General features: G+C 44.9%; 1 protein-coding gene across 2 annotated transcripts in view; it reads left to right on the forward strand.

Annotated features, from left to right (window-relative positions):
- The window catches only part of RGS20 (regulator of G protein signaling 20), a 106,248-nt gene extending 89,986 nt beyond the window's left edge, over positions 1-16,262 (forward strand). The window contains exons 5-7 of one of the 2 annotated variants that reach the window (XM_058668631.1): positions 787-870; positions 9,476-9,710; positions 15,009-16,262. In XM_058668631.1, the coding sequence (XP_058524614.1) occupies positions 787-870; positions 9,476-9,710; positions 15,009-15,197 (508 nt within the window). In that variant the 3' untranslated portion in view covers positions 15,198-16,262. The remainder of the gene's footprint in view (positions 1-786; positions 871-9,475; positions 9,711-15,008) is intronic. The other variant, XM_058668630.1, reaches the window with a different exon arrangement.
- Positions 16,263-16,522: the final 260 nt, after the last annotated feature.

Genomic DNA, 16,522 nt, shown 5'->3' on the forward strand with positions numbered 1-16,522 from the left:
AAGCAAAGGAAATGTCATAGACATGCATACTTACCTGTTCACTGCAGCATAATCCCTGCAGCTAACATGTGGAAACAGAACAAGTGTCATCAGTGGACAAATGATTTTTTTTTAAAAACTATGGTATATGTTTACAGTGGTATATTATGCAGCTCCCATCACCAAGAAATAAGACTTTGCCATTTGCTACAACATGAATGAGCCTGAAGGAACATTATTCTAAGTGCAATAAACCAGACCCAGGAAGACAAATATTGCATAATCTCACTGAGGTGTGAAATTGTTTTTTCCAAGTCAAAATTACAGAGAAAAGAACAAAACAGTGTAGTTACTGGTGGCAGGCAGAGGAAGAAAACAGAGAGACGTAGACCAGACGATAGCAGACAGGTGGGATGGCAAAGTCTGGAGGCCAAATGGACAACAAAGGACCACAATAATACAATTGTAGTGTAGACAAGCTTTCTACCAGATGAGTACATTCTAACTGCTCACAAAAAAAGAAAATGACTCATATCAAAACCCTTTCACTCTCTATAAGAGTACTTCAAAAATTTGATGGAAATATGAATTATTTTGGTGTAAAACAGTTTTGAAATTCATGCGTGCAAGGAGTCTTCCAAAAGGTCATTTAAAATGTATGGCATGAAAACACTTGACAAGGATTTCAAAACCCTCAGGAAAGGGAAGAAAGTCCACGCGGGGATCTGAAATTCTCTTTAGAATATTTGTATAGCATCCTTGCTGGATACAGACTGATGTGGATTCAACATGTCTTTTCTCCTCCAGTCTCACTGTTCGAAACCAGGATCAGAGACTCACCACAGCTTCCCGTGAATTCAGAGTGGCAGAACTCCCACCCTGTGAAGAAAGGTGAGGTCTCATGCTTACTGAGAAAGTTAAACTTGCTCTTTTTTTTTTCTCTCACTGTAATTTGCAATTTTGTAATATCAAATCATATTGTGGCAGCCCATTTCCCCTCTGCGTAACTCCTTTCTAACTTACTGTATAACGGGGGAAATAAATCAGTTCCATTATCCACCCAATCCCTTTGCTACTAATAAATATAAATGAATGTTTCTAGACAAGACAGATGATGTTACTTGATTTTAATACATATACTTTGCTCAGCAAAATTAAAGACTACAATGAAACAGGCATGTTTGGTTTTCAGGAGAGTTTAAGAGACCCATTTCTTTTGCTAGAAACGCAGATTACAGAGGAGGGAAAGCAAGAGACAAAGACATCTTTCATTTGCGGTTTTACCAGATGCCCACAACAGCCAGGACTAGACCAGGCCAGAGCCGGGAGCCTGGACTGTTACCCAGGTCTTCCACATGAGTGGCAGGAACCCAAGTCCTTGGGTCATCATCAGCTGCCTCCCAGGAAGCTGGATTGGAAACCAAGGTGCTGGAACTCCAACCGGCACGCTGATTCAAGATGTGGATTTTGTCAGTGGCAGCCAATTCTGTTATGGCATATTGCGCACATTCAAGCTTTTCTTATGGCAAATTTACACTACATAATCATTTTCTAAGTATTCTGAGGGTGAGGGAGTCACAGAATTTAGATATTACTTATTTTTGTAAATTGTCATTTTTCTTCTTACATTATCAGTTGATTTACCTTCACTTAGTTATACTTGTTCTTGGGATTATGTCTTTTTTTTTTTAATATTGCTTACATGGTTCAGAGGGATGCATGTCCATTGGGCCTTTGATTAGGATGGGGAGGGTTGAGATATGGAGGAAGGTGAGTGGGACAAATGTTTCCGTTTTTGTTTGTTTGTTTGTTTGTTTGTTTGTTTTTCTCCTGTGTCTGCAGAGAGGGAAGGTGAGGGATACTCCTAGTGGTCAGACTGTATCAATACAGGGGATAGTCATTTGATTACGCCTTAGAGTTCCTGATGGGAGAAAAATGTTTCAAGAGTGTTACTTGGGTGGTTCTTAAATGTTGTCAGCTTCATTGCACCAGGGTTGAGAAAATCTTTTCAAGGTTTACTGGTTGACAGCATCCACGTTAGTTCATCCACAGACCCAGACATTTGCTGCAAAGCTTGGCCAGGAGAGTTGTTCAACCTTTTCTGTTTTCTACTTTCCATCCTCTGACGAGGTGTATTACCTCCTCTGCTGGCCTAGCTGAGCTGTCCACTGTGTGCAGCTGGGCATGCTCTCTACTGGATGGACAGCATGCCCAGCTGCACACAGCATACTGAGGAGGTCCAGTCCTGACACATGCACTCCAAGGTCAGACCACATTTATTGTGATTTTCCCTATGGCCAGGTTTGAGTCCAACAACCTAGTTGGGGAATCCCTAAAGAAATCTCACCTGTGGTTACCACTCCCATGGGAGGGCACAAAAAACTGGGACGGGGGCTGGGTTGCCTAGACAGAAAGGCACTCAACATCCATGGGGGATGGATAGTTGAGCTGATTGGATGGGACTAAGCTTCCAGTACCCTTTGACATGCACGAGAGCCAAATGGGATGTGGGGCAGACTGGACTGGTCTGCTACACATACTGGCAAACCAGGGTAGGGGTGGGCCTGGTGGGGGTTATTGTGGGTCACTCTGCTTAAGCTGCAACTCCCACTGGTTTATGTGATGGCCGAGTATGTGCTGGGAGAAACCAGACTGAACTGTAGTACCCGTTGGTTCCAGTGAAAGTCGGGGCTGAAAACAGAACCAACTAAGCAATTGCAACCACCAGCTGATCATGGTGATGGACTGTGGCAGGCCCTATACTTGCTAGTACATACAAGAATCTGGCCTGGGAACACCTCAAAGTTTCTTTGGGAGATCTCCGCAATTGAAATGGCGGACTCAGAACCCTAACCAAGAAAGGACGGAAGACAGAACAAATCAATCAACCACCTCAGCTATATGTTGGCAGCGAAATACTGGGCAAATGGAGACTCTATGATGGACTATGTCAATCAGTGGATTCTTCAACAACCTCATCGTGCCTGGAGTGGCGAGATTGTCAGCGATTCATAACTGGTGAACTATCAAAACCACTTGAGCAAGGATCTCAAGGACCTGGGGTAGATGGGTGGGAGACTGTGTAGGGCTTCTCCCTCAATATTCCCTTTACCTCAGATATATGGAGGAAACAATAGGGAAATAATAGTCTTGCCCACTTCCCCATAGCCCTTGTACCTTTTTACCCTAATTAACAATGTGAAGATTGTCAGAAATATAATAATAATAAAAAAGGAAATCTCACCTGTGTACACCAGCAATTGCAGGGTCAGGTTTGATCTATCAGCCAGCTATCACATTTACTGGTGGTTGCAAACGTCTGGTGAATTCCATCCCCAGCCTCATCTCTCATGCACACAAGTGAGTGCCAATGCCTAATTAGGGTGACCCCCAATAACTCCCACCAGGCCTTACCCCATCCCTGGTTTTTGCATGTGCCAGCTTATGTTATGGCCCAGTCCAGCCCGGCCTGCATTCCATCCAGTTCTCATGCACACCCGTGGGTGCTGTGGCTTAGCTCAGCCCAACTCACCGTTAGTACTGGCCCGGACATATCCTGGCAAGTGCTGTCACCTGGCCCATCTTGACCTGCCCCCAGCCCTGGCTCTTGTGTTGACCAGCAGGAGCTACAGCATAGCAGAGGAGTGCCTACAATTCCCCTAGCAGACCTGTCCTCAGCCCAAGATCTTGTACTTGCCAACGGGTACTGTGGTCCAGCCCAACATGATTTGCACCCAATTCCAACACTTGCCAGTTGGTGGTCTTGTCCCACCAGCCTGCACCCATTCTGTTTCTCGCTCAAACCAATGGGTGCTGCAGCCTGGCCCAGCCTGACCCAACAACAGTTCCAACTCTCATGCTCATCAGTGGTAGCAGCAACCCAGCAGAGGAATCGCCAGAGTTCCCTTACCAGGCCTGCTACCAGACCCAGGTCTTGCCTGGCCCTCATACGAACTGGTGGACTTTGTGGCTCAAACCCAGCCTGACATGCACTCCATCCTGAATCTCACTCATGCCAGTGTGTGCTGCAGACTGGCCCAGCTCAGCCCACAACAGATTTGACTCACATGTATGCTGACAGCTACTGCAGCCCTGCCTGGCCTGGCCTGATCCCAGCCTTAGCTCTCATGCTCACTAGTAGGAGCTACAGTCTAGCAAGGAGTCCCCTAAGTTCCCCACCCGTCCTGCTTCCAGATCCAGATCTTACATGTGCTGGTGGGTGCTGCAGCCCAGCCTGACACAGCCTGCCCCAGTCCTGACTCACTATCAGATATTACGGCCTAGACTAACTGGCCCACACACAGATCCAGCTCTCATGTGAGCCAGTGGTACTGTGGCCTAGCCCAACCCATCTTGCACCCATTCTGACTTTTGCAAGCACCAGTGGGTGCCCAGTCTAGCATGCCCCCAAACCCAGCCCATACATGCCAATGGGTGCTACAGCCTTGCCCAACCTACTCTGCCACCAGCCCCAGCTCTCTTGCCAGGGGGCGCTAAAGCCTAGCAAGGAAATCCTCTAAGTTCCCCTACCAAGCCCGTTCCAGTCCATATCATGCATGTGCCAGCAGGTGCTTTAACGCAGCCTGACATGGCTCACCTAGGGTCTCAGCTCTTGCTGGAAGGTGTTGCAGCCTAGCTCTACCAAACATGGCTCATATCCCATCCTGTTTCTGGCACATACCAGCGGGTGTTAAGGCCAGGCCCAGTCTAGTGCATCTCCAGATCCAGCCCACACTTGAGGAGCCCAGCTTGTGGTATGGTATAGCCTTGCCTGGCCTGGTCTGCCCCAGGCCTGACTCCCATGTTCCCCAGAGGGAGCTGCAGCCTGGCAAAGTAATTCGCAAATTCCCCTACCAGGATTGCCCTCAGCCCAGGATCTCACACATGCTGGTTTTTGCTGCAGCCCTGGCTAACATTGTCAGCTCTCAGTCCTGGTCTTTGGGTGCTAGCAAGTGCTGAGTGTAGTCCAGTCTGGCCTCCTCCCAGCCCTGGCTCCTGCAAGCGTTAGGTGAGTTCCACGGTGCAGCCTGGTTCAGTCCATCACCATCCCTAGCGCTCTGTGCAAATTGGCAGGTGCTGCAGTCCCATAGAGGTGAGCCCACAAATCTACAGAATATGCCCCCAGACCCGGTTCTCCCATGTTCTGGTGGGTGCTGTAGTCCAACCTGATGTGGCCTATCTCCTGCCCATACATTTGCGGGAAGTGCTGCAGCCTAGCCCAACCAAACCCTTAGCCCAGCTTTTGCATTTGCCAGTGGAAGTACACAATGCTATTCAGCCAGGCCAGGTCACTCTCCTATGTGGGCAGATGCCTTGGTCTGACCCAGACATATCATCCAGTTTTCCACCCTCTAAACCATCCTGTCTCAGCCCCCGTGCCAATGGATGCAGTGGCCTGGTCCGTGGAAGCCCCCAGAAGTCACACTGCACCTGTCAAGCATCCCTCAGCAGCCCCCACTCCAACACTTCCCAAGACCCCCTTACCCAGGCAATCTGCAGCACAGTCTCCTCCGCCTCCCCACCCTCCCTCTCCCACCATCACCACGCAGCGGCACATCATGCCTGGGGGCCAGGGTGATGTGTCCTGCCTTAGCATCCTTTGCCTTCCGTATACATCTTTTTAAAAAATCAAATAAATAAGTAACTGATGGTATACTGGTATAGTTAACACAGTTTAGGCATTAACCAGACTCAGAATGCTTGCTAGTTATTGGCTCCTTTTCTCCCAGAAGTATAACACCGGCTAGGTGCAAGGCAACCTGGGCAGTTGTCCACAGCCAGGAGAATTATGCTTTTATAACTGCAGTTATTAGCCAAATATCCTAAAGTCACTGTTCAAATAGGTTTTCAACCAAATTGGTCAATTTTCAAGAGGACAAATCATAGTGGCTCAAAATTTAAATATTTTTTTTCTGTTCTGCATCTTGTTTATCTTTGTCCAGATTGTTTCAAATTCTGGAAATCCTGTTAAACTCTTCCACAGTGTAGGAGTTTGTTAAAGACTCAAGGGTGGGGGCCCAGTGCAGTGGCCTAGTGGCTAACCCCTGGCCTTCAATGCACCAGGATCCCTTTTGGGCGCCGGTTCTAATTCCGGCAGCTCCACTTCCCATCTAGCTCCCTGCTTGTGGCCTGGGAAAGCAGTCGAGGACGGCCCAAAGCCTTGGGTTCCTGCACCCACGTGGGAGACCTGGAGGAAGTTCCTGGCTCCTGGCTTCGATTGGCGCAGCACCGGCCGTTGCAGTCCCTTGGGGAGTGAATCATCAGATGGAAGATGTTCCTCTTTGACTCTCCTCCTCTCTGTGTATCTGACTTTGCAAAATAAATAATAAATAAATCTTAAAAAAAAAAGACTCAAGGGTGATAGATCCCAGTGCCAACACATTGTGAGCACTCCATGTGGGGGTCAGCATGCCTGTGTGATCATGCGCACTTTACAGATTGCCATATTCTTCCTGTTTCCTGATATGTCAGAGTGGCTAGTCATCCTTAGCTGTGGCTCAGCCCATGAGTTGAAGACTGAATGAAACAAGAAGCACCCTGAGTGGGAAGCAAAGATTTACTATGCCCAGGCTTACCCTCTGCTCCATTATGTGCAATTATATGTAAATTGGGGAGGATCTGTGCTGATAAGCATCATTGCTAGACCTGGGGAAGAACTTGCAGCATGATAGGACCTGTAGCGGCCACAGCGACCTCTCAGATCTCAGAAGAAGCAAACCCCCATCCTCTAGAGGAAAGAAAGCATACTCTGTTTTGACCCCAGGTTGCCTGTTGAAGACCGACCAAATATGAGCTGTTGATCTACGAGATAACCAAACTGAAATATAACTGCCCACTGAAATGAGAGCCGATGGAAACAACAGCCAGGTGTAGAGTACAGAAGAATTCAGGTGTTAGAATGAAGCATAGAAAACAGTGTATGTAAAGAAATGAAAGTTAGATTCACAAAAACAAGTCAGAATAATTCAGCTACCAGAGCTGGTCCAGGATGCTGTGACACTGCTCATATGTTGCATGATGTCCTGCTGGGGAAGCTGTACCTAAGATCCCTTGGCATGTTTTGTTCTTAGATTTTTTCTTTTTTTAAATTAATTAATTAATTAATTTTTTATTTTACTATTCACTGATACAGTTCCAGAGGCTCTGGGATTCCGTTACCTTCTCTACCTTACCTCACCACCTCCCCGCTGATTTCCTCCGTGTCGTTATAACAGTATGGTCCTTCACAGTCAGTCATAAGCCCATCATCCTGCTATTCCAGTGTACCCTGACATTGTAGGCATGGACGGTTTTCTTCTTAAAATAAAATTCACAAACATCAAGCCATTTGAAAGCTTGCAAATCAGTGGGTTTTAATATATTCATAATATTACTCCACTACAAAAAGAAACACCACACCTGTTAGCAATCTACGTGTTGTTTACCTGAGAATGTGAACTTACCATTGTCTCAAAAATTAAAACAAAGTAAGAAAAAGTTATGTGTGGTTGTCAAAAGATAAACAATATATAAGTAAAAAAGATAATCTGTCTTCTAAGAGGCTAACACTTTGGGGAGGATTTGTTTCACTGAAACAGCAGAGTTACAGAGACTGAGTCTGCTGGTTCTGTCCCCAAATGGCCAGAGTTAAGCTGATCCAAAGCCAGGAGCCAAGAGCCTCTTTAGGGTCTCCCATGTGGGTACAGGGCTCCAAAGCCTTGGACCATTTTCCAGTGCTTTCCCACACCATAAGCAGGGAGCAGATCAGAAGTGGAGCAGCTGGAACTTGAACCAATGCCTATATGGGATGCCAGCGCTGCAGCAAGAGGCTTAGCTTGCTATGCCACTGCACTGGTCCCTAATTTAACACTGTTTGTTAATTACCAGGAAGAAACACTGAAAATGGATAATGTGGAAATCACAAAAATAAAAAATTATTGCCTAGGGATGGACATTTGGCCTAGTGGTGAAGACGCAGTTAGGATGCCTGCATCCCAATGGAAGTGCCTTGGGTCGAGCCCTGACTCCAGCTCCTGACTGCAGCTTCCTGCTACACTTGTATTGCTTCTATGAAAACCTGCATCTAACCATTTGAAAACACGTGCTTCTCATGTATACATTAACTCAGCCTTTTACAGTAATTGACCAAGTACCACCTCATAAAGTGACTCAATAAATGTCTAATCATTATGAAATAAGCTAGGCTTTCTGCCCACCCTGGGAGGCATGAGGTCAAGTGCTGGGGCTCCAGCCACCGTTGTGGAGGCTTAGACCGAGGTCCAGGCTGCTGGCCTTGGCCTACTGCATTGGATGAGTGAAACAGCAGATGAAAAACCTGTCTTTCCCTTTTTGTCATGCTACCTCTCATAAAAAACTTTTATTTTAAGGAAAGGGAGAGATATGGGTTTTTTTTTTTTAAGAGAAGGGAGAAATTTATGGGATATATTTATCTGAGAACAGATGAATATGTAGTATATATAATATATGTATATATATTTATCCTTAAATAAATATATAACCCTAAATATTTCTAATAGCGAAAAAGAAGAACCAATCATTACTGAACTAAATATAAAAATTAAAAGTATGCACCAAGAAGGTGGGAAAAATATATATATTACATATAATAGCTAAATACAGAAATTAATGAAATAAAAAACACATACAACGAAGATGATAAGGGAAAAGCTGACTCTTTAAAAAATATATACTAGTACTTCCTTTGTTGTGATTGGTCAAAAAACAGAAGTGGAATGAAAATAAATTTAGGAATGAAAATGGAAATTTAGTAGCTCTCTGGCAGAAATTATTAATATGATAACATTAGAAGCAGATAATGCCAATGAACATGATCATTTAGATCCTGATCAAATTCTTAGATAAGAGGAAATTAGTAAAACTCATGCAAGAAGAAATCAAAGATCAGACCAGTCCTAGGGTTGCAGGTGGCAGGGAGGAGCAGCAACTATGACTGTGATGTCCTGGTTCATCAACGTAAATGTAATGATGGCCACCCATCATTAATTGCATTTAATGACTAACATTCCTTTCCCTTTGTCCAATGTTACATATTTTTTTAAAATATAGTACAGATACTGTCCACTGTTGTTCCTGATGTTCAGCATTGCTAAGGCTGACTTAGTAGTGTCCTGAGTGTCTGTAGGGAGTTTGGGGTCAGATGGTTGGGGTGTTTTCCTTTCCTTTTGTAACTTCAAATTATTGCCAAAATATGTCCAGCTATAAGCAAGTATGTTCTTAACAGTGATGTTAACAACTTGGCGTGTAAGCATTTGGTCATTCGCCATACAACCAGGCTAAACAATTTGAAATGTGAACTTGTGTGGTTTTGCTGAAGACTTGAGGAAATGGGAATAATCTCCTCCTCTTCCCTTCTAATAGGGTCGAGTTCACATATTTTTGAACTGGGAGTTGGGGGAAGATACAGTTCCCATGATGTAGCTCAGATTCACGACCAATAACACATCTCCTCTCTCCCTTTGTTTTGGTCCCCTCCAAGCCCAAGTCCTACACTGGAGGAAGTCCATGCCTGGGCTCAATCCTTCGACAACTTGATGGTCACCCCAGCGGGAAGGAACGCCTTCCGGGAATTCCTCCGCACAGAATTCAGTGAAGAAAACATGCTTTTCTGGATGGCCTGTGAAGAACTGAAAAAGGAAACGAATAAAAGCGTTATTGAAGAGAAAGCCAGGATAATATATGATGACTACATTTCTATTCTGTCTCCTAAAGAGGTGTGTTCCCACCTGTTGTTTTCTCCTGGGGTTCCACTGTCGTCATAGTTACCCAAAATTGCTGAAGAGCATTCTATTCACCATTACAACCAGGGTTCCAGACATGGGCTGCAGATAACCCTCTGAAATCTGTGGGGGGAAAATGCACCTTTTGGGAGTCTCCACACCTTTTCACTAGATTTTCCAGAATGGAGAGTCTAGACATCTGTCTAATAGCACTGTTTAGAGATATTGCACCATAGAGACATCTCTTAAACAATCCACTATCCTGAGCCAGGTCTGTCCCAGATATCTTTATATTAGAGTTGCGCATCACTGATAGGAAAATGACCTGCCAGCTGGTTCTCCAAGACATCCTTCACCTATCAGAGAAATCATCAGAGTGAAACAGAGACAAGTCTCCACCTCTCGGAGCTGTAGTTTCTTTAGACCCAAAGTCTGGGAGACTGGGTTGCTCTCAATAGTCAATGCCCTGTAAGTTGAATACTAAAAATCCCTTGTTAGTTCCTAGCATGTATTGCTAAGAATGCAAGGCTAATAAAGCAAGGCCTCATGAGTCGAAAGGCTTCCTGAGAGGTGAGCAGACAGGTGATGCCCCCAGTTGGGTCAGTTCACCACTTGCATTGGGCTGGGGGGAAAAGCTGTTCACAGTAGGGCAAGGTCAGAATGAGGGAAAAAGGACTCTAGGGGGTTGCCAAGGTACTAATGACAATGCAAAGGAAATGAGCAGAAACAGTGAGACAAGGGCATCCCAAGAGAATTGGATTGGAAGAGTCAGGGATGAGAGTGTGCGACTGCAGGTGCAGTGGCAGTAGAAATGCATCCTTGTGCCTGAAGAGACCGGTGTCAATCAGACTGGTATGGCTGGGTGGAGAGCAGGGGAAAATTTAGAGAGAGGATGGTTTGAGAGCACTGGAGAGGTTTGGCTGCCATGCCGAGGTTTTCTGATTTGATCCTGGGATATCCTAGACCTTTAGCCTGATAGAAGGAGGGCACTTTAAAAAGTTTGTAAAACAGTGGATTTAAAACGTAAAGTGAGGGCCCGGCGGCGTGGCCTAGCAGCTAAAAGTCCTCGCCTTGAAAGCCCCGGGATCCCTTTTGGGCGCCGGTTCTAATCCCGGCAGCTCCACTTCCCATCCAGCTCCCTGCTTGTGGCCTGGGAAAGCAGTCGAGGACGGCCCAATGCATTGGGACCCTGCACCCGCGTGAGAGACCCGGAAGGGGTTCCTGGTCCCGGCTTTGGATTGGCGTGTACCGGCCCGTTGCGGCTCACTTGGGGAGTGAAACATCAAAGGAAAGATCTTCCTCTCTGTCTCTCCTCCTCTCTGTATATCCGGCTTTCCAATAATAATAAAATCTTTAAAAAAAAAAAAAAGGTAAAGCGATATTGTCATCCAGGAATAATTTTCCAAATGTGTTTCCCATGACCTTTTGGAAAACTCCTTGTCTTATCACCTGTGTATTTTAAAAGATAAACATGGCAGCAGAATAGATTAGAAGACCAGAAGCAGAGGATAGTGAGGGGACTAATTTAGCAGCCAGCATGGTTAGCGTCAGGTAATTATGATGCCTCTGGTCTGAGCAGACTACCTGGTGGGGTATTTGGTTAAAACTGTGCAGACATGAAGAAAGAGTGGGAGAAAAGCAGTGGGCTCCATGTGGCATACCAAAGTTTGCATATAGGGGATGCTTAGTGAATGTACCTGAATAGAGTTTGGAAAGCTATTTCCATGTGATATTCAAAAAAAAAAAAATCAAGAGAATTTGTTCTTTCACTTATAGCTTCCACAGATTTTTGTTTTGTCATGATTTTCCTTTTCATTAGTATGTATCTGTCCTTGGTTATCCCTGGGGACTTGGTCCCAGGATTCCTTGCAGATAGCAAATCTAGATATGCAAGTTCCTTGTTTGGAATGGCACAGTGTTTGCATGTAATCTACATACACCATCCTGTATATTTTTGTCATCCCTAAATTGCTTACAATACCTCATAGAAGTAAATGCGATGTGAAGGGTTGTTATGCTGTATTCTGCAGGGACTAATGACCAACATGCCTGTACATGCTCAGTACAGATGCTATTTTTAATATATTTTTGGTATTTTCAATTTGTGGAGGTGGAAGTTGCAAATACGGGGACAAACTCTACAACTAAAAGTGAAAAATCTTAGCAAACTTAATGATGCAAAAAAAAAGATCTGAAAATATAACCCTTTCCCCTCAAAGAAAAACATGTTACTTGAAATGTAAAAACTTGGAGAAAAAGTACATAAATTTAGGGGTCACATAAGCTTGGGCTCTAACCCTATTTTTCACTTTGCTGAGTATTTCTTACCTGCTCTGCACCTGTTTCCTTCTGTGTGCAGAGGGGATATCACACTTACCTGCAGATTGGGGAGGATTGGGAAGCTATCCATTAGTCGAATCCATTATGCCATTGGCGAATTGGCATAAACATAGGCAGTGCTCTTGTGGACCTAGGGGTCCAGCCTCAACCCAAGGAACATTTGACTCACAGAGTCTTCTTTGAAGCTCCTAAGGAATAATATTCCGTTTGCACCTTAGCTGCTTGTGAACTGGAAGAATTTCTGTTTGCTGTAGCAACTTAGTCCCATTTCCTAACAGGGGCAGAAGCTCTCCTCTGTTTGATCAGCGGTGGGTACTGATCGTTCGTCTTTGTTCACAGACAGTGCTCACGAGCACTGGCCCTTACATTCAGAAAGTGGATAGTAAGGACCACCTGGTGGCAAATGCTGCCTTAGGGATAAGCTCAGGGCCAGCTTTACCTCCTTGCTGTGAGGAATGACCTGAAACAGAAATAGATTCAGTCAGGTAAGATTCAGGGAAAGGGTGCTTAACAAAGACAGGATAAGTCTAGCTGAAGGCTGAAATGGTTCAGAATGACTCTTGCATGAAATAGTGTGGTGGAGTTGGAGAACTGGTGGATGCCATCCATTGAAGCCTTAGAAACTCATCCTTAGGATTATAAAGCTTTGGAGTGGATTCTGAGCACACTGACAAGCCAGGGCAAGGGCTGAAGCTGGGGCGTCAGGATGATGCTCACCTTAGAGTTCCTAGCTAAGCCATGGAGTGCAGAGAGCAGGTAAGTAGGAGGCTGTTGGGCAAATCCAGCAGGAAATGGTAAGCGACCTCCACAAAGTCATGGCAGAGAGAGGGGAAGAGGTGAACAGATTTAGAGTGTTGAGGTTCGGTCAATGGGACTTGGTGACGCAACAGACAATCACAGGGAGAAGGAAGGATAAAGAGGAATTTGGATTGGGTGGGGATAGATTATTTCATTCCTTCCTAAACTGGACAGATGTGAAGATGCCAGGAGTCAGCTTTGGATGTGTCAGGTTTGAGGTGTCTGAGGGTAAGCCAGATTTTCTGGGAGGTGGCTATACGCAGAGTACTTCAGAAACTTAAGTATAAGTGCATTTATTTGGTGCATGTGAGGGGTCTCCAAAAAGTTTACAGGAAAATGCAGATTATGAAAAAAGTACAGATTTCAGATTTTTTCCCACTAAAAACAAACCTAGCTTTTCATTCCATAAACTGGAAGGCCCACACATGCAGCAGGAAAGATAGATTATTGAAGTCAAGATTTAAGTGAGTGACTTAGTAATTTTGGTTTTAGTCTTACATTATAGTACATTCACTGCATGGTAGTAGAGCCCACATAGCCAACTGGAGCAGAGATGATCCAGCTGAAGTTCCTTACGCAGGAGAGACACGTGAGCTCATCTTCACTGCACTGGCCTGCATTTCTGTTCATTTGCTGCCTGCAGAGGCTGAGCCCTGTGACGTGCTCTGGGCTGAGATGGTGGTGTCCAGGATGAACAAAACATCTGGGCAATAAAAGCTTACATTTCCTAAGGTCTGCTCAATGGATGCCAAACGCATTGAGAAAATTCTCATGAAAAAAAAATATGGATACTACTGTCCTCCTCATGCCACTTTAGAGGAGGACAAGGAGTTTACTATGCCCGAAGCCCACAGATCAGCAGTGACAGAGCTGGGATTTAAATACAGGAGCACCTGCTGCCCACAAGACATTTCACAGCTGTGCGCAAGTGCTCCATTCCCAGAAATCTGTCACTGGGCCCTGGCTGGACAGAAGCCTGGGACTTCGGTCCTTGTGTTATAAAGAAATCAGCACTTACATCAACCAGTGGGAGCTGCAGCCCAGTCGGGGCGACCCACAATAACCCCCACCAGGCCCACCCCCTACCCTGGTTTGCCAGTATGTGTAGCAGTAGACTAGTCTGTCCCCCATAAGGGCCGAGTATGTTCTGGACAGAACCAGACTGGACTGCAACACCCATTGGTTCCAGTGCAACTCGGGACTGAAAACAGAACCAACCCAGCAATTGAAACCACCAGCTGATCGGGGTGATGGACTGTGCCAGGCCCTGTGCTTGCTAGAACATACAAGAATCTAGTCTGGGAATACCTCAGAGTTTCTTTGGAGATCTCCCCAATCGAACTGCTGGACTCAGAACTCTAACCAAGAAAAGACAGAAGACAGAACAGGTCAATCATTCATTTCAGCTGTATGTTGTTGGCAGCGAAATATGGGGCGAACAGAGACTTTATGATGGACCATATCAGTCAGTGGATGACCTCATCGAGTGAAACTGGCAGCAATTCATAACTGGAGAACTATTAAAACCACTTGAGCAAGTATCTCAGAGCATGCCCCACATCCGGGACTTGGGGTGGGCAGGAAACCGGGTGGGGCTTCTCCCTCAATATCCCCCTTTACCTCAGATACATGATGGAAACAATATGGACATAATAGTATTACCCACTTCCCTATACCCCCTGAACCTTTTTTTTATTTTAACCGTAATTAACTATGTAAACATTGTCAACAACAATACAATAAAATAAATTAAAAAAAAAAAGACATTTAAAAAAAAGAAATCAGCAAGAGGTAAATCTGTGCATGTCACTATCTTTTCTTTAAAAGAATGTTGTGGTTTTCTGAATCAGTGGGATCTGTGCCAGCATAACTTCAAACTTGTGAGAACTACAAATTCTCAAGACCCTCCCTCAGCCCCCCCAGTCAGATGCTGGGGCTGGCTCAGCCACCTGGTAAACAAGCCCTCCAGCAACTGCTGAGGCCCCAGAAATCTAAAGATGCCTCTTGGCGATGTGTTTGGTTTCTCTTTAGCAATCTGGATTTTTGAAGGACTTTGGCTTGGAATGTTTGAAAAGGAGAACAAGGTAACGGGGGTTTGAAATGGATTGACCAAGAGAAGAATATAATGCAGCTCTTGTTTCTTTCTTTTGGCAGGTCAGCTTGGACTCCCGGGTCAGAGAAGTCATCAACAGGAACATGGTGGAGCCATCGCAAAACATATTTGATGATGCTCAACTCCAGATTTATACCCTAATGCACAGAGACTCATACCCGCGGTTCATGAACTCTGCTCTTTACAAGGACTTGCTTCAGTCCTTAGCGGAGAAATCAGTCGAAGCATAAGCATTTTAAAATAATATTTATTATTAATAAAATAATAAAACAGCTCATGGACTGCGCCTAGCACGGGGAACTTAGCAGTAGTGCCATCTGCTGGAGTAACAACTGTTGTGGAGTAGCAACAGAAGCTTCCTGTGACAGCTCTATATTCACAGTGTAAACTGCAGCCACCATTAACGATACTTTCGGAAAATTTTCGGGAATTTGGCTGTTTTATAGTGTATTTGCATTTACAGTAACAGTAGTATGTCCTCAATGGTAAGGGATACACCGAAAGATGCCCTAGTGCCTGGAGCATGTACATCCACAGAAGCAAATAGGACCATTTCGTTTTGCATGAAGTCAATAACTGATTACTCTCCCCTCAAAAGAACACACATTCAAGTGCTCCTCAGCTACCTACCCCTTCCTTCCATCACTTACCTGTGCCATCCTGGTACCTGAATTCACGTTTTATAAAGATGTGACCACCTGCTTTAAAACTGGTATGCCACCCATGTTACACTATGTGTGTTTGCAGACACACTGATGTGTGTATAGCTCTACAGGGTCAAAGTGAAGCACTGTGTTCTTAGCTAAGTCAGTTTCAAATGTCTGGTAAGGAAGCAGGGCTTAGAAAATTCTTTTCTGGAAACTTACCATTATTTTGTTCCTATCTAAAGGATGAATGTTAAAGTTCATGATTTGGTCTTGTTCAGCCTGTACTTCAAAACAAGTACATTTCCATTTTTATTACCAAGAGATATGGGCATTTTCACTCTTTACAAAAATAAAGCACAAGAATTTTATCTCAGTCCTATTTTTCCTGTGTAAAAATTGGGGAAATACAAGATTAAGCAGGTTGCAATGCATGCAACTTGCATGCAGCCTATCTTTTAGTCCCAGACTAACACTCTTTAGATCATGGTAACTTTGTCATATGTAAATGGCATAACTTCATGGCTTATAAGTGAAAATGATGTGTAAATCTCAACTCCCTGAAACAACCATCTCTGTCTTGAACTGGAAAGATGTACAAAATTTGGAACGCGAGCAGGTTAGAAATTAATTTGCAAGAAACCTACACGTCGTAAGGGATTTGCTCTCCTCTTGCTCATGTCCTTCACCTGACCCTCCAACAGCCTGACTGGTCTCCCACTCAATTCAAGTTCCATCCCTAAGGCCCTCTCCCTTTCTCAGCAAACCATCTCACTTCTTCCTTCACTATGAAAATTGTGCCCCCAATTTCCCTCAACTTATGCAACCCATGAATACATATGTCCCAGCTGCTCCACTTCGGATCCAGCTCGTTAGTGGCATAAGAAAGCCCATGCATCCATGCTGGAGGC

The sequence above is a fragment of the Ochotona princeps genome, chromosome 9 (genome assembly GCF_030435755.1).
Source record: "Ochotona princeps isolate mOchPri1 chromosome 9, mOchPri1.hap1, whole genome shotgun sequence".
NCBI classification, from domain to species: Eukaryota; Metazoa; Chordata; class Mammalia; order Lagomorpha; family Ochotonidae; genus Ochotona; species Ochotona princeps.